The sequence below is a fragment of the Anas platyrhynchos genome, chromosome 19, assembly GCF_047663525.1.
Source record: "Anas platyrhynchos isolate ZD024472 breed Pekin duck chromosome 19, IASCAAS_PekinDuck_T2T, whole genome shotgun sequence".
Lineage (NCBI taxonomy): Eukaryota > Metazoa > Chordata > Aves > Anseriformes > Anatidae > Anas > Anas platyrhynchos.
The window spans coordinates 5,749,343-5,767,591 of record NC_092605.1 but is presented as its reverse complement, the minus strand read 5'-3'; the positions used below and the strand labels follow the sequence as shown (position 1 = coordinate 5,767,591).

Genomic DNA, 18,249 nt, shown 5'->3' with positions numbered 1-18,249 from the left:
ACCTGTCTTTCTTTGCCAGCTGGGTGAAGGTGCTCACAGCTACTAGAGTTTCATGAGAAAGCGTGCATTTGCACCTGCCCAAAGTTGCACAAATATGCTAACAGATGCAAAAATAGAAGCTTTTTAAAAGTAGTCTCTTAATCCTTATATGTTCAAATATCTGGGAAAATAATTGTTTACTTGAAGGTGTTTTTCTCCCTCAGCTAGGGTAATTGGATAGAAAGCTTCTCTGCTTTTCTTTTCTTGCAACCTTAACATTTAATTCCTACTTGAATGTTACACTGTTTGTAGTTTTTAGTTGTGCTCTTAAGAATCAGTTTTTAAAAGGGTGATAAATACCACAAAGGAAAATACCTGATGCAGAGGTAGATTGATCTGTTTAAGGAGAGCTTTCACTGCCATCTGGAGCTCATACAAGAACAATTGAGTAGGGCAGTCTGAAGTATGATCCATACTTTCCACAGATTCTGAGCCAGAAAGTGTTTGGATCCATTCCCACTCATCTCTGTATGTTGAGTTGAGTTAAAATTAGAAATATAACAAAAGTTCAGTGCACAAGCAGGAATTCAGTGTATGTGGGATCTGTTGATACTTTAATCCTCATATAGCAAAACACTCTAAAATTGTGCAATCCTGATTGTTTGTGGTTAAAAATGTAAGAAAAGTTTAATTTTTCTAGCACATGTACATCAGGCTGAACATTCCTTTCTAACATCTGAAAGTCAAACTGCCTTTGAAATATTTCACTAAGACTTCTAACTCCAGGGTTTTTTTTTCCACATATTTTATTCCATATCTACTATCATATTTAAAACAAAAACAAAAAACATAAAACACATGAATAGGAAATGACAACAGTGACAATTAGCAGGTTTAGTTTCTGTGGCAAACTCTCTTGTACCCACTGGAGCCAAAAAACTTCCTGGTTTTGTTTTGTTTTGCTTGACATATAGCCATTTTAGACCTGATAAACATACGGATCATCTTTTTAAGACCAAATCCTTAATTCACCCTGCACTATTCAATCTTGAAAGGCATCCAGCACTGAACGATCAAGAAAAAAAAGTACAAGAAACCCCACTGCAAGATGAGTAATATATGTGGAACAATCTGCTCCCAAATAAAGATCTGATCTTAAACTCGAGAGTCAAACATTGTTATAAACCCTGAAACAGTAGGTTTCATATTCCTTCCAAAATTTTTGTTAGTATTAACTTCTACATTCTGGATATCCTTGTTATCCATATAGATATCCAGTTCCTCTTTGAATCATGCAAAATTCTCAGCTGGTTGCTGAAATGGTATGGGATTAAAAATATCCACAGAAAAAGGGGGGTGGGGGGGGAGACAAATAAAATATGTTGCCCACTCAGCAGGGACTAGGCACTGGAAATACCTGCACTTGCCCAATAGATACAGGAAGCAGTGGACAAATGGAAAATGTGTTTTCTGGTGCACAGTAGTTCAATGGCTGACAGCATTTGTCTAAATAGGCTGTATGTTTGCTGTGTGTTAGTGAGAAAACAGATATTACATGAAAGAATCCACTGAAGAATCACCAACACCAATACCCCTTGGTCAGGGAAAATTAATTTCACGGAATTCACTGGAAGCTGAATCAGGGCTGCAGGCTATGATCTTCCCAAAAGACATATAGAAGATCATTACCACTGTGCAAAATGCGAGCAACCACAGAATACTACCCTTAGAAACTAACGGGCTCATATGTATCTTTTCTGGATAGGCCTTCAGAATTGCTGGAAACACACAGGTGCACCTGCTTAGTTCAGCACTGATCTCTATTGTACACACCTGAGCCACAGTCTGCTGGCAGCTACAATTCTCCAACGGCAAAATTGCATTAGACTTAAATGTTCTCTCTCTAAATATATGCGTGTAAATACGTGTATATTCACTTACTTGGAGACATTGCCGTTGTCTCGGATTTTGACATGACACAGGACATTAGGCAACTTCTGCAACACGAGAACTTTGATTTGATCCACAGAACTGCAGAGTTTAAGGTAACCCAGATACAAGCCAGGAGGAAGGCGTTGCTGACTTCGTTTGTGATAGGAAAGTATGTCCTGTTTTAAGGGAAACAGTCCTATATATAAATAACATTTTTATTTTTTTTTCCACATAAGAGGAAGAGTTTGGGATCAAAAAGCAACAAATGCTTTTATAGCTGTCTTCTTGTTTCAACAGTGCTCCCAATTCACAAAGCATTTAAGCACATGCTTAAGTATATAAATAATCTCTGGTAGTTTGGATGCACTTGGACAACTTCCTGCTCAAAACTATACACAGGTTCCTAAAGCTCTTTGAGGCACTAGCAGGCATTAAAAACTGAGACCTCAACCTTCTTCAACTGTTGGATTTAAACTAGCTTAAACAGCACCCACCTCTTGTCTAACCATTTCACCAGTGAGCTGGGTCAGGGAACTGTTTCAGGAAAAGAAGCAGTTGTTTTTCAGCCAGGTCAGTTCCCTGGTTCACTTCTGGTTTGTAACTAGCACAGATGGAGCAGAGTGGCATTGGGGACAAGCTGTCTGCTGGGAAAGGTGGGACAGAGAGGCTGCATAAAGCAGTACTGTCACCGAAATGCATGTAGAGTCACCACCTAAATCTCTTGAAAACCCGTTCTGTATCACCTGCTATCAACAGGAAGATCTCTGTAATTATAGGAGTTGGTGGTCTGCAAAGTTAAATTAATGGCTCTGTTTTGTGAACAAATATTTTCATCAACAAATAGAGCTCAGAAGGAATTAATACTGATGGTGTATTTGCTCAAGGCAGGAGAAGTTTTTAAGGCTATGTATAGCAGTCCCCAAGAAGCACTTGTAAAAAAAATGATGTCTGCTGCCATCCTACAAATGTGCGCCTCTGCAGTGGGTGAGGATTAAGACACCTGGCCATACGCCTTCACTCTTGGAACCATCAAATTATCTGCCAGTGCTATGCTTGGCTCTGACCAATGCAATTAGACCCTCATTTTCACAAGCACTTCATGAGCAAAATACCCATTCGATGATTAAACAAGTAATACAAGAAAGGGTGGGCATTAGATAGGAATGTGTAAACCATTAGGGGAACATTTTTTCCACTAGGATCTCTGTGGAAATCTGATCAGGCCTGTATTTTGGGTTTCCTAATATAAAACTTTTGCCCAGATTGACATTTTTCTACACCTTTAACACATTTTAATACAGAAAATCTAACATAGATCAGGTAAGTTTTATTGTCTTTTGGAAATTTTTTAACGTTCCTAAAACCTGGTAATACATATTTTGATTGCCTGTCAGTTTCCGGTACCAAAAGCACAGTCTCTGCCCAAGAAAGTGCCTCAAACTCAAAAATTAACCACAGTAGTCATTGTCTAGCTGAGGTTAGAAAAGATGGGAGTAAGACAATAATTTGTCTTGTAATATTTTGGGTAACTACGCCACTCAGTTGTAGAGAAGACGGAGGCTGGCTACAGATATTTTGTGACAAATAAGTTGCTGTTACCTACAGAAAACATATGTTAGTCTTACTTTGAACTAAGAGTTTACAAATACCCTGACTCTTGAAGGGCTGAAAACCCACGGCTCTCAATGATGTTAACTGAAATGATAATGCTAAACACCCTCTAGGATCAATCCTTACCTCAGTATTGTTCTAAATGTGAAGTATGGGGGCATGTTATATGGAAATTAAAGGAGAGCTATGGTCAGTAAAGAATTTTTTAGCAACTATACCAGGCTCCAAGGAACTCTGAACCCCACAGAACAAGTTTATTAAGTAGAACAGTAAGGTTTTAAACTTAGATTTAGCGTTAAGGTTTGAATGGAAAAATCTTATGGAGTGTAGAAATTTTAAGTGTCTGTATAGGTGCTTAAGAACATCACAGAGAATTTTAAAGGTTTTTATATCCCTTGCTAAGGAATGCTATAGCATGGCTTCCCGAAACTGATAGAAACTGTACCATTCTTTGCTAGGACTTTGAAGTAATTTCTTTAGAATCTCATGGATATTTTACATATTAAGGATCTGATCCCAGCCCCCTTGGAAGTAATATAAGTCTTTACTTTCAATGGGAGCCTTGCCATTAGTTTTATTGGGCACTGGATTAAGGCCTAAAATTCTACAAGACTCTTCCAAAATCAGGGCTCTGGCACAGGCTTTACAAAAGCAAATAACATACAGTAAGAGAAGCAAAGCACTACCTGGATTGTTATAAGCAAAATGTCTAACGCTGTTGGCTCCTCTGGAGTTGAAAGGGATTTCCTCTGGCTTTGTAGTTTGGATACCTGCATCCATTTGCCATTAAAAAATGAATAAAGACTCTCCACTTCTCTTATAGTAACTATCAGTATGTTGCCATGTCGATCCTTGATTGGCTCATAAAAAACTCTACCTAGGTTGTGAGTTCCCAGCAAATTCTAGAAAAGAAGAAAATTATAAAATGAATGTTATTTATCACATATCAGGAAGATGGTATTTTTTGAAACTTCATTTTGTGCTCACTGATGTCAGACCTGTTGACTTCAATAGAAACTAGACATATAGTCTTTCTTAAGCCTTTGCCCAACAGTCACATCATTCAGTGGCAGAAAGAAAAGTTTTTCTCTAGGTTGTGTTAGTGGATTGAATTTTGGTTTTTCATGTGTATTTGGTCCAGTAGTGTTTAGTCCAGCATTTGATGGAGAACATTAAACAGACTATTATGACCTGATATCTTTGTAAAAGGACACACTGCAAAGTAATTCACCTATACTTCCCTTTTGTGCCCAGTTATATAAAGATAAAGGATGCAGTTTTCAAAAGCACTCAGTGTTGGTCTAGTGTTGATTCCTTTGGTATCAATGAAGCCCTTCTGGTTTCAGCTTACTGAAGAGCTAGATGCATGCTCAAATAAGAGATGCAGTGCATATCAGAGATACAAAATTCTTCTTCCATGCCTACATCATTCATTTTGGAGACTTCAAATGTTTTCTGGTAGGGTCATTAACTATCATCTCCATTTTCTGCTCTCTGTTTAAAAAATATTATTTTCAGCAACAGAGGAAGAGGCACTCATGACTGCATTGAATGTAAATAATTTTGGAGCTGAACTGTGGGGTGTGTTTATGAAGGAACACAAAGGAATTTGAAGAGACATGGACTCTTTTTCTCTTATTTCAGATACCAAGAATGTGCTAGACAAACCAGCAGAATCTAACATACTACCAAGGCAAAGCTCTCCAGGAAAATATGTGAGGATTAAAGAAAAGTAATTTTAAAAGACTCCACATAAAATACATATTTTGGTCAAAATCCCTTTCCTCACACAGTAAGGCATCTGCTTATAGGTGCAAACACACTCAATCCAGTGACCAGCCACTGAAGAGATTCCCAGATGTCTTAAAGAAAAATGCCTAACATTTAAAATATGCTCATTACTTCAGGACTTTTCAAGAGATCTACAGTAAGCTGGATAGGGATGGGGGTTGTTTAAAATGAGAACCTGAATTCACAATGTAGCACACTGTACATTTAGGGAAGTGCTGTAACTTTATGACATTGTAAACTGATAGATTATCCTGAATTTATTTATCTGTACTTAACAGACAATATTTACTTATAAACTTAATAGTTAAATTATTTATAACTTCTAGGTTATAACACAGTGGGGCACAGTGACTGCCCTTTATGCAGCATAACTTAGCTACTTTAGCTTTATGCATCCCTCTCCAGAGCACACTGTTGATGTCTATATACCACATCCTCTTTTTCTTAACTGCATGTTGAGGTTAGCCTCCATAGCTGAGTAACACTGGGTGGTTTGGCTATACATTTTGTATTAATTCATGTGTCCACAGATGGGACAAATCATTGCAGGTAGATATTTAGCCATCTCAGTTGTGATGTTAATTTAATTACTGCAATATAAGATAGTGCCTAGATGGAGGCAAATAGATCTTTGCTGTCATTGATGATTGTATTAAGGACATGAAACTGTTGGAGAGTGTCCAGAGGAGGGCTACGAAGATGGTGAAAGGCCTGGAGGGGAAGACGTACGAGGAACGGCTGAGGGCACTGGGCCTGTTCAGCCTGGAGAAGAGGAGGCTGAGGGGAGACCTCATCGCAGTCTACAACTTCCTCGTAAGGGGGTGTCGAGAGGCAGGAGACCTTTTCTCCATTAACACCAGCGACAGGACCCGCGGGAACGGGGTTAAGCTGAGGCAGGGGAAATTTAGGCTTGACATCAGGAGGGGGTTCTTCACAGAGAGGGTGGTTGCACACTGGAACAGGCTCCCCAGGGAAGTGGTCACTGCACCGAGCCTGACTGAATTTAAGAAGAGATTGGACTGTGCACTTAGTCACATGGTCTGAACTTTTGGGTAGACCTGTGCGGTGTCAAGAGTTGGACTTGATGATCCTTAAGGGTCCCTTCCAACTCAGGATATTCTATGATTCTATGATTCTGACTGACAGTCCAGAAAAAAGAATGGGGACACCTACTCATATACTAAAAAAGTTTTGTGTCTGCTAAGCTTGGCATCCCGTCGCTTGTGTTTTGGTTGCTTAGTTGTCTAGTGGTAACAGCAGGAAAATTACAGTCCCTGTTGTCTCTGAATCCACTGATCTAGTCCCTTAGCAGCTGTATTATCACTGATCTTTTCCATTCTGTCCTAAATTCCTGTGGAGTCAGACTGTTAACTGCCTCAATAAAATGTATTCAACCACATAAACTTTATTGAGATCCTTCCATTGGTGGATCCCATTAGGCCACACACTGTTAAAGGTTGGCAGGTCGGTGACAATCCCTGTGTTCATCAGGGGACCAAACTAACAGAACAAACAATAAGGACAGTAAACTTGCCACAAATTCAGCAGAGCAATATACCACATGGGCACATTTGCTGTATCTCTGTGCTTCAAGCTCTGCTCTTAACATCTCCGGTAGCAAATAATAATGCAAAGTACTAGGAATCTTGGTTATCTCAAAGTGCAGTCCATGCATACTAACAATGCTCTGTTACAGGCAGCCTACACAGAGGGAAAGAAACTGAGCTAACCAAAGGAGTCTGTGCTACCTAGGCTGAGCTAACCACACCAGAGGGACCTTTCAGCAGATATAGTTAAAACTGTCTCCAGTGAGAGCTCAAAGGACTGACAAGCAGCTGCTGCTTAACACAGGTGGTCCTTCAATAAAGGTACAGCAGACTGGCATTCCATGTATTTCGGGATACTTTGGGGAAATCAATCAAGACAGGTGGTTGCCCAGGAAGGCTACTCTCCTGTACAGCTTACTTTGCCAAAAGATGTAAAACAAACCCCACACGGATATTCTTAATAATGGCCACAAAGTATCTGGCTCTCACAGCTGCTATAAAATCTAGCTTATTGCATCGACTGGCAATAAGAGGGATGGCTGCATGGCTGACACATGAGCCAAGCAATATGAAGATCTTCATTAATTCCATGACTGCACCACAGAGTTTTCTGGGCAGCTTTGGTGACTTCATTCAAACAAAAGGTAGTAGAATGAGGTCTGGATATACATTTTCTGTAGGAATCATGCCCACGTCTTTTTGAAAATGTATTTTGCTACAACAGTAAATACTCATAGAATCATAGAATGGTTTGGGTTGGTAAGGACCTTAAAGATCATCTAATTCCAGCCCCCCTTCCATGGGCAGGGACACCTCCCACTAGACCAGATTGCTCAAAGCCCCATCCAACCTGGCCTTCAACACTTCCAGGGAGAGTGCATCCACAGCTTCTCTGGGCAACCTGTTCTAGTGCCTCTCAGCCTGTCTTCAGAGCAGAGGTATTCCAGCCCCTTGATCACTCAGATTGTGTCAGTATCACAGGTTGGAAGGAAACCAGGTCTCCTGAGAGTCACTACCATGCCTTAACGTGATATGAATGTGCATGTAGTGCTGCTGTCCCTACCATCCTGCTGAGGGGTCAATGAAAAATCTATGCACCACTTCACCTTTTTTAGTCTTTGTTTTTAAGAGGCTATACAGGTTTCTGGTTGGTTCTCTGCACAGAGGTACACCTCAGATTCATTCATACTGAACGACCAACCACAACAGCATAGCCATACTGTTGGTCAAACAGTGTTGCTCTGGCCTAGAAGCTGTTCTCGAGTAGTTTGTAAGCCACAGATGAATCAAGAGTCATGTTCTGGCAACTTCAGCAGTCTACTTGTCCTTCCTCTACCTGTCCTTGGTAGATTTTTCAGAATCTACCTGCTATTATAGGAGTCCATATAGCACAAAGGAGTGCTAAATCTTACTGAGAGTTTAAATGCTTCACAAATATATTAATAATTAATAGACTTTCTAAGAGGTTTCTGAGCAGTGAATTGTTCACAGGATTGTAACCTGTGAAGTCCCAATCTGCAAACCCACAGCACTATCTGGGGTTGTTATTTACTGGTTCGTATCTGTTTCTTCCTCTGCCGCTATTGTTTCTTTCCTGTCTTTTTCCTACTATTACTTCTAATAGAACTGCGTCCAGCTGGCAAGACAAACTCAGTAGCTCACTTCACTGTAGATAATAACCCTGCTCCAAAGAATAGGCCAGTGCAGAGTGATGAACCAAAGGAGAGCTGGCAGTACTTTCCCTTAGAGATCAGAAAGTCACTAAATTAATAGCTGGAAATATGCAATGAAACCAACCTGTAGCTGTGCTGCTGCAGAAAGCATCTTTTGCCTGGCTTGAAGTGTTGTTGATGAGGACACGGATATAGACATATTCTGCCTCAGCCATCTGATGTCATCCCACATACAAGACAACTGCAAAAATATGTCTAGTTCAGTCAGTTTTTGTTCTCAGCATTTACAAAAGCAGAAATGAAACTAAAAGCACTTTGGACTTAGAAAAATCAGTGGATATTGTTCATTTAGATTTCTTGTGGGTGGTAAGGAGTTGCCTAGATAAACGGGAAACAAACACAGAAATCATTCTGTAAACTTCATACACCTATTTCAATTGCATTTTAGACTACTGTTTAAAATTGATTTACTGTTCTTTAGGAAATTAAAAATAGTGTGAAATTAGGAAATGTAAAAATAGCTATACTGAAAGATGATATAACCCTAATACCAACTTCAAAACCTCTAGTTACTATTTTTTTTTGAGTTCTCCCTCTAAATGTTCATAAAAGTTTTATGTTCCTAGTTTGCAATCACTGATATAGGATCGTGCATTTAAAAGTTAATTGTGCTACTGTGAGTGACCCAATCAGAATTTAACACATATAAGGGTATGTGAAAATTACATTTTGACATGAGTGAAAGGTAAAGCACTTAATCTATTAGCTTTTTAACGTGCTCAGAACAATCAGCTAAGGTTTATGCATGGCTAGCAACAAAACTGTAGAAACAATATAAAAAATTAGGCTTCCATTACCTTTGTGAACCACAGGAAATCCTGCATAATTGAACTACTGTGAGAGTCATCAATTTCCACAATTGGGATTTGATCTTCATTGGTTACTAATAAATTGTCTTTGTAAAAAAATATAACAGATAAGTAGAGTCCCCTAAAGAAACAAAAGAAATATTGTCAAACAGCTTTCATGTCTATTGATATGCGTGCCAAATTTTAGCCAATTAATCATAGAATTTAAGTTCTGAGGTGGCAAATCAAATCATCTGGTCTTTTGTGTTATATAGATCATGCAACTTCAACCAGTGAATTCTGAAAAATATTTGGGAAGTTTATCACTTTAAATGATGCGTGACTACAAGAATTTAGGGAATTATGAATCTGTGCAAGCCAATGCCATCAATGCCATCAATTTTACTAAGAGTTTTGCCAGAGTAAACGGTACCCAATGGGGGGGGGGGGGGGGGGGGAGGGGAGGGGGGAAGATGTTATGCCCTCTGGAAATCAAAAATTCTACCAGAACTTTTTTATCATTAATGGGCTTAGTTTTGCTCTCATTACTTTAGAGTAAATCTGAAGTAACTCAGTTGAAATCAGGAGGGTTATTATGGATTTACATTAGTGTAATTTAGTGTAATTTGGCAAGCATATCTGCAAAACTGTTTATAGAGATCATTCCTTTCAATATTTACCCTTGCAATTAGTTGCATACATTAAGTAGTTGCCTTAGGGGATTTAAAAACTCTGGAGAGCTCTTCTGAAAGAATCAAACTCTTATCAAAATACAAAGAAGAAAAAGCAAACTAAATACTCCTGGCAATGAAAAAAGAAATAATCCAGTCTAAAAAAACCTTCATTTGCTAAAATTATCAAGGCAGAGGTTTGTTCAGGTCACACTGGGCTGCAAACCTAGCTAAAAATGTTACAGAATTCTCAATATGTTGCTTGTGGCCAGTGAGATATTAGTATATCTCACTATATTAGAACATGTTATCTGAGCTCTGCTTTTTATATTATGAATGAAATAAATTCCATGGTTTCCTTACTGAGCAGCAACAGATGCAGTACTTTAACAATACCTCACTAGCTGTAGTGTTGTGTTTGTATACAATATTTCACTCTGGTAAGCTCAAATTCATTTCCAGCAGTAACAATCAAAGATTGCTAATGATTTCAGTAGCAATCATTAATCAATTTCAATATATTCCTATCAGATGCATGTCTCACACTTACATAATTTTATCAGGTTTATTTGGATTGATAGTTGTTTCACTGGGAGTAGAATGTACTTACATCCATTTTTAATGTGCTGTTCACTACTACATAAAAGCAACAACTGCTAGATAAAACTCAGAATGTTTGGGAGATAAAATGAATGACAAACCGTTTCAGAGTCTTCACAAATTTGTTCGATGAATGAAACAGGTGCTTCAGGCTTCTGGAGACAGATTGCTTGCGACCAGCATTTTGTAATTTGGAATTTTCTGAAATGGAAAAAAAAAAAAAACACCAAACAAAACTAAACCCAGCTTTTACATTTCAGTTAATAACACATAAAGAACCTTTATCTCTAGAACCACAATACTAATACTAATCAGTTGGTGTCCTCTTTATTCCTTTCAACAGACAACACTTAGGAACATACTCATATACAACTTTTTTTTTTTTTTTCTTGTAGTTTCATTCTCTTAACAATATTGCACATCAAGCAGTGTTCTTAATTGCAGCAAATTCAGACTTGGTAAAATTGTTGTTCTGTTCCTAGGACAAATATAGCTTAAACCAGTAACACATACTCTTAGTGTTCAGGATGGATATGAATTTTACAAGTGGTCTCAAAAACACAAGAGAATCAAACCATCAGTCAGCATTTTAGGATAATGTAATTCCTCAACATATGTCCATGAGACCTGCTTTGTGTCTGCAAGGATCTCTGGACCAGCTCTCACAAGCGAAGAACAGACTCAAAATATAAATATTTGTCCAGTATTCTTAAAAAAAAAAAAAAAAAAAAGTTGTGTTTTGTTTATATATTACATAATTTCTTATTTTCATGAATTTCACTTAATATATTTCCTTCTCTGATATATATGGCTGGAGTTTTCTTTTAAGTCAAAGAAAAATCTTCCAGTGAAACTGAAACTCTTAAGCTCTGTAAAACAGCTGTGACCACCTGTATACCTGTAAGTGGTTTTTAGAAGGTATGCCAATAGATGGCAGTCAGCAACATGCACTGTAAAATAATATTAGTATTGTCAGAAGTAGTTGTATACATATAGCTTGTAAAAAGAATGGGTGCTTAAAACTTTTTTTTTTTTTTTTTTTTTTTAATTTTTAAAAATCTTTACGTAAAGAAAAATCTAACTGTGAAATTGCATCTCAGTCTTCCAATATCTGACTGATTTATCTTTATTTGGAGGAAGTACAGATACCCATCCAGACTGAATCACCAAACATTTTGAGGGACAACCCTCTCCAGTAGGGGAAAATATAACTCATGAAAGATCTTACAAGAAAACTATTTGTTGAAAGCTGATAATCAGTCTGCTTAGGTGTATTCCGAGTAACATATTTCCCACATACCTCTAGTGCAAAATAGGAGGTGTCTATCTGTGTCTCCCTAGCAAGTTCTAATTTGAACGTTTAAAGAACATCTAAATTTGCTCTTGTCAAAACCCCATCTGTGGAAGCACTCAACATATTTTTAAGTGATGAATAAATTTGCACCGTAATTTGCACATTGAAAACCATAAAAAAAGAAGACACATTGTTAGCATAATTACCACTCTGCTGAACAGCAAGTACAAAGAGAGCAAGGTTCTATTGGGGGTGAAATAATACAATTCAGATGTATGAGACCTATTAGATCATCAAATCCATTGTCTTTCCACTGCAAACTTGGTCTCCATGGCATATTCTTAATCTATTGCTGCTCCTTTGATGCAACTGATCTTTGTTTTCTTTGTCTTTTTGAAAAAATAATTTGTTTTTCTATCCATATCTCCTCAGATCATTTTTATTTTACTCTGAGCTGTCTTCAATATATCACAGTAATGTAAACCAAATGCTATATGAAAACTCTTGTCTTACTGTTTCCTTCTTCCAAGGTTAAGACCAATTTAGGAATATAAATTTCATCCTAATTATGCAATTTTCTCCTATATTAGCAATGGATGGAATAGAAGAGGAAATTGCTAAGAGCAAAGCAACATAATTCTGTATTAAACACCTAGAGACTGCAGCATTACAGTAAGAGGGCACATTACCAGTGAAATATATGTTATTGGGCTATTCAGTGGTTTGGGTTTGGTCCACAGCTTCTTTGAAGCCAACAGCAAAAGACATAATGCAAAACTAGATGGAGACTGTAAATTCTTCTACTTGCTGTTTGCTTTTATTTTATAGTACAGTATGTCTAGGAGCCAAAAAACATGGAGCCGAGATTAGAGTATACTTTGGATCTATAGGAAATGAAACTTTAACAGTCTGTTATTTAATTAACTAATAAATATCAGAGTAACCTTTTTACAGCAACACCAGTAACAACAAAATAAGTCAATACTAATAAATGATAAGGTAGAGCTGTGAGCTCTTTTAATAGTTCAGAAGCAAACATATATTGGCCAAGATTAGAGAAGTTCCAGTGAATATATTTAGATCAGAAGCTTTCACACTGGACAATTAACTATATTTAGCAGTTTTTCTCTTGGGTAAGATTTATAAATGTTTCTTTGCAGTTCACTTAAATACAACAGATACTTAAGCAACCTAAGTTGACTGTGGAGGAATAAGAACAAAGTTGCATGCTCAGCCTGCTAGCATGCATCTGCTCTAGAGGAATGTCTGTTATGCCGTGCCATTTCTCCGAGAAGGAAGATCATCTGGAATTCTTTGTCCTATCTCTAGACAAACGGGTGCCTCTCCTCAAGTGGGGCAGATGTGAAGTAAATGGAATTACCTCAGTGCAAAATTATCTGGGAAGAAATCTTAGCCCCACAGATCAGACAGCCTGTGGAACAGCTAAAGATCATTAACGGTAACACTGAATAATGAAGCAAATTAGCACAAGAGGAGCTAGATCCCACTGTAATCCTAGTAGAGGGCACACAATGGGATTTAGAGTTTTTACTAACAGTGCAAGTTTATGAAAACACATGCAATAACTGGAAACTTCCATGAAAAAAAAATACTCAATTTAAAGCTACATAATTTTAGCGGTGCGGACAACTGACATTGGGATAATATGCACAGAGGCATAATTCCATGCAGAAGTTAAAGGCATACATAGCAGACAGACACCTCAGTAGTTTAAGATCATCATAGATTCCATATTACCTCACCTCAAAAAGGAATGTCTTTCAAATAAAATTCTGTATCTCATGAACAAGCTATAGGCATGATAGTCATATTACTGAGTGGTGTATTTTGGAGTCATGCTCATAAAGTCATGATCAACAGCTGAAATTTTAACTTCTTAAATTGTCTATCTGACCTTCTTAGTCCATGGCCAGGTTCTTCAGACTCTTTTTGTATATTCTCAAAAAAAAAAAATATTTAAACTTTTAAAATGTGTCATGGAATCAGAAATCCTTCCTTTTGTTAAATGCAATGAAAATAGGCTCTCTGATTGTGAATCAAGTTATGATTAGAAAAAATTTATTTCACTTCTGTCTTCTCTAGTAAATACATTTCAACCAAATTACAGAAAGAAAATATCTGGTAAGCATTTTACTGAAGAGTTGGGTTCTTTTCTTAATGAAGCATCACACAATTGCTTAATCCACTCAGAACTGTTTAGAAAGAATGATCTACAAGCAAAAAATACTTAAAAAATACATTTGAAGTGTTGCCAGGACATACAATTGTAGTAATTCAGTTATGATAGTCTGTAGCATGGTATTATGAAGACAAATGGATGACTGTTGTTTGTAATCATCAGGGTTTTCCAGAAGATTAAACATATGAAAGCAAAGCTTCCTAAGTAATTCCCTAGGAGATTTCATCATATCACAGAGCAGGTTCAAAAGCAACAGCTGATCTAATTCCAAAAGCTCTTAAACTCACTGTACATTCCAATGTATTCTTCCTGGTATTTTTGTAAGCTTGTTTTCTTTAGTCCCTGAAATGCAAAGCATAGGGGAAAATGCAGGCTTCAGTGCAAAGTCTGAATGAACAGACCTTAGGAAGAGATGTGTGGAATCTGAGCGATTTAACCCTCCCAGATCACACTGGAGCACTAACACACAAACTTTTTCATGTAGCTCTTGCATTATGTGGCTTTTACCTATGTTATCCAAATAATCTTAGACCTTCTAGATGGACTATCCTCTCCACTTTTTTCACCTTTGCACTCCTCCTCCACTCTTGTTCAGCCAGCCTGAGCACCATGCATGTGATATCCTGCTGAGGAATCACTTAATGGAAAGCCAAGGTGCCAAGGTTTCAGTTTTGAATGTCTCTGTCTTCACTTAGCTTTAATTCACTGCAAATCAGTGGCGGTAAGCAGATTCAAGCAATTTCAAGCTATTTATTGACATATCTAAAACAAATGAGGAAAACAGAGGTTACAATATGCACTTTCTCAGAAGAGTGTGGTAAAGAGAAGCATGGTAAAAACTGATTAAATGTATAAAAAGCATATCCACGCTGATTTCTGTCCATGACAGTCAAAACAGGCTTCTGTATTATATTAAATGAAAAACTTTATGGGAGCTTTTCAGTCACACACAATAGCTTATCTCAGATCCTTGATCAGATTTCTCAGATTTCACTAAGACTGACAAATAACGGAATCAAATTTCAGAGTCAAAGTGATGTCATAACTGTCATAACTCTTACTTTTTCTGCCTTTTTTTTAATGTCTTTATTCTTTTGCAAATTACTGATATACAACAGATTGACATTAGTTGTATATTTAAGGTAAGTTCGAAAGGGTCTCCTATTATGTTACAAACCTGATTTATCCAAAATATACTACTGTATAATGTTAACATTACAAGCAATTATGAGATTTTTATTTTGTTGGAGGTAAGGGTGTTACTCAAGCTGATTCCACAGTGTAGTACTACCATATGTAATTTCCCACATCCTCTTTCTGACATGCAAGAAAATGTTCTGAGCTAAACAGATTTTCTATATTGTTGTTATTTATTATTTAAGGAAAAGGAGTTAGGAAATCAGTAACAGAATTGTCTGTGCTTTGCTTTGAGACTGGAGTTAATTTCTGGAGCAGTGGTATTTTATAAGAACCAGGCACTGGTGTCAAATTCTTAAAAGAAGGGATTTTCTGCATGTTGTTTATAACTGCTTCTTTTCTGGGCTGGAATGTCAGTAAAACAATTTATACTAAGAATATTCTCAGATGTTCCATCACTTATTCTCTGTTGACTAGGAAGGTGGCCTGAAAGACCTGAGATACGTACTAACTTCAAAAGGGAAAAACTATACCATGGAAAGACTTCTTTAATAGCATGAAAAAGCTATGTAAGAGATAAAATACATCACTTTATTTTCACTACCAAGGCCACCTGCAAGTGATAATGCTTGCATGGATTTTAATTAGAGAAACAACATTTTCTTGCAATATCTCCTTTCCCTTTCCAAGCAACATAGCTGAATAGTTTAAGTTGCTATGGTTACAATGGGTTGTGGCAGACTGTGGATTGTCATGATTGTGGTATATTTGCACATAAAGAACAAAGGCCGCATCTTTCCAATTCAGCCACATGATTTTAGCCGTAAGTATTTCTGTGATTTTAAATCAATTGATGCAGCTTGAAATAACAGTCATACTACATGGAGAAAAATGAAAACTTCATGGTAGTTCAAGTTTTCTGTTTAAAATAAGTTCCTTTGCAATGAAGGATTATTCCAGTTAGAAGTTTATTTTAAGAAAATAAATAGCACTTTTCAACAACCCATATAGAACAGGAGTTTTTATATATTCTTTAAAAAGAATGCCAAGCTGTTGCCTTGGCTCTTGAACTATTAAAGGCACAGTCTGTTTCTCATGAATGAAGAGCAAAGAGCTGGCTGAGATTCGAGCTCTCTCCCAGTTTTGATCCATTCTATTTGAAAATGTAGCAATCTTATCTTCCCACTGCATTGTGCAACTATTTTTCATTATAGATTGGCATCACATCCAGTGGAGTACTTAGTGTCTTCCATTTGGAGGCAGCCAAGTCCCTCTTTTGATCCAAACCAGTTGTTAAATGTCTAAAATATTTCTTTATATGAAAAAAAAAAAAAAAAAAAAAGGAAAGATCCTTGGAGCATTTTAGCAGAATCCGGTGTAAAACTGATTTGTAGGAATAAGCAAATCAATAGGTGCATAGGGTACAGAGGGAGAAAGGGTGTGTCTCTGCTTGTGCACATTCTAGCTTTCAGATGTTTTCATCCAACTAATTTCAAGGGTTAAGAGCAAGATAGTATGCTAAAGTGATTCCAGATGGGCCAATATTAATATCTTTCTTTTCCTGATGAATGAGAAGGTATGACCTAGTTAGAGAACTGCTAAAATTACAGGCGCCACGGAGGCTTCAGCTGGTGCCCTACCACATAGATATTTATCCTTACCTCTGCAATTATAATGCTGATGAGCTGCTCGAACCTGCTGAAGGAGACGTTCCAGGGCCTCAGTGTGTCCCCTGTGCCGAGGTTCTCTTCCACTGCAGTCTTTCCAGTCTATTGAACAAAGGAAATAAACAGGAATGAAACACAAAGGAGCAGGAGAAGGTTTTAAAATATTTTCTTGCCTCTGATATTTCTGGGCTTTATGGGATTCTTACATCTGGGCATACAGGAGAAAATGACAGTTGTTTTTAAGTCTGCTGTTGTTGCTTATACAATAAGCTTCCTTTGCCTTGTTCCAGCTAGGTAATTAATCATAATGATTATTAACAAAGAGCTCACAATCACCTCCCAGTAGCTCCTGTAGTGAATGACTAGACAATAGCTATTTCTCTTTAGTACATAAATGGCCTCTGCTGCTTTAGCGTCAGAGCTGCTCTCAGCCCGTACCATCCCGACCCTCTCAGTACCTCCCTAAAATCATACTACTGCTCATTCTGCATTTTGTTGAGGCACCAGGACGCTAAATAACTCTCCTGCAGTTATAGAGGGAACTTCTTGCAAAGCAGAGGTTGAACATCTTCCTACATCCTGAGTTAGCTCTGTAGCCACAGAAACACACTCCGAGCAAAAGAATTTCTGAAAACCTACACCCAGCAAAGACACCTGAATGAACAGTTCCTGCCCTGGAGTCTACAGTCTGCTCAGCACTGCACTCAAGAGGCCAGAAGCTGCGGTTTCTGTCCCGCATCCCCTGAACCTACAAAAGTGTTTCGCTGTTATTTTGCTGCTAGCTATAATCTGTCTAGCTTTTAAAAAGTAGACAATCCATTCACAAACTGGAGGATGAAACTGTGTCTATCAGATAAGAGCTTTTTTATTCCAGATTTGACTATTTTTATACTTTAATTGTAATAAATAATATTACACTACAGTTTCCTGACTCAAAATAATGGTGGATCAAGGTATTAAGAAATTTGTCTCCAACGGAGTTATCCACATAACCAAGAGTAGAATTTTCTCCCACGATTGTAGCACATTTTTGTTTGCAAACAGAATATTTCTTTAGCATAGTTTTGTCTTTATTCTGTGGTAAACAAGAGCAAAATTGCAGTGAAATGGGACAATGGTACTGCAAGAGCCTTGTTTATCCAACCCTCTCCATTACCACCATTGAGACTAGGTACAGCTTGCTTTATTTTCTCACATTAGCATGCAAGGTTATTAAATTGTTACATTAGCCTAATAAAAACAAGTGCTAATGCAATAAAATGAAAACTCCAACTTTACTGCACTAATCAATACAAGGAA

The 18,249-nt window shown here is 37.5% G+C and overlaps 1 protein-coding gene across 3 annotated transcripts in view; it reads right to left on the bottom strand.

Moving 5' to 3' along the window:
• Nucleotides 1–18,249, bottom strand: part of ANKFN1 (ankyrin repeat and fibronectin type III domain containing 1) — a 139,474-nt gene that overhangs the window by 19,646 nt on the left and 101,579 nt on the right. For all 3 annotated transcript variants that reach the window (XM_021267303.4, XM_072025674.1, XM_072025675.1), the window contains 7 exons: nucleotides 16,945–17,052; nucleotides 10,754–10,853; nucleotides 9,391–9,523; nucleotides 8,658–8,774; nucleotides 4,209–4,424; nucleotides 1,921–2,087; nucleotides 355–505 (listed from right to left, as the gene is read on the bottom strand). In XM_021267303.4, coding sequence (XP_021122978.4) covers nucleotides 355–505; nucleotides 1,921–2,087; nucleotides 4,209–4,424; nucleotides 8,658–8,774; nucleotides 9,391–9,523; nucleotides 10,754–10,853; nucleotides 16,945–17,052 — 992 coding nt within the window. The remainder of the gene's footprint in view (nucleotides 1–354; nucleotides 506–1,920; nucleotides 2,088–4,208; nucleotides 4,425–8,657; nucleotides 8,775–9,390; nucleotides 9,524–10,753; nucleotides 10,854–16,944; nucleotides 17,053–18,249) is intronic.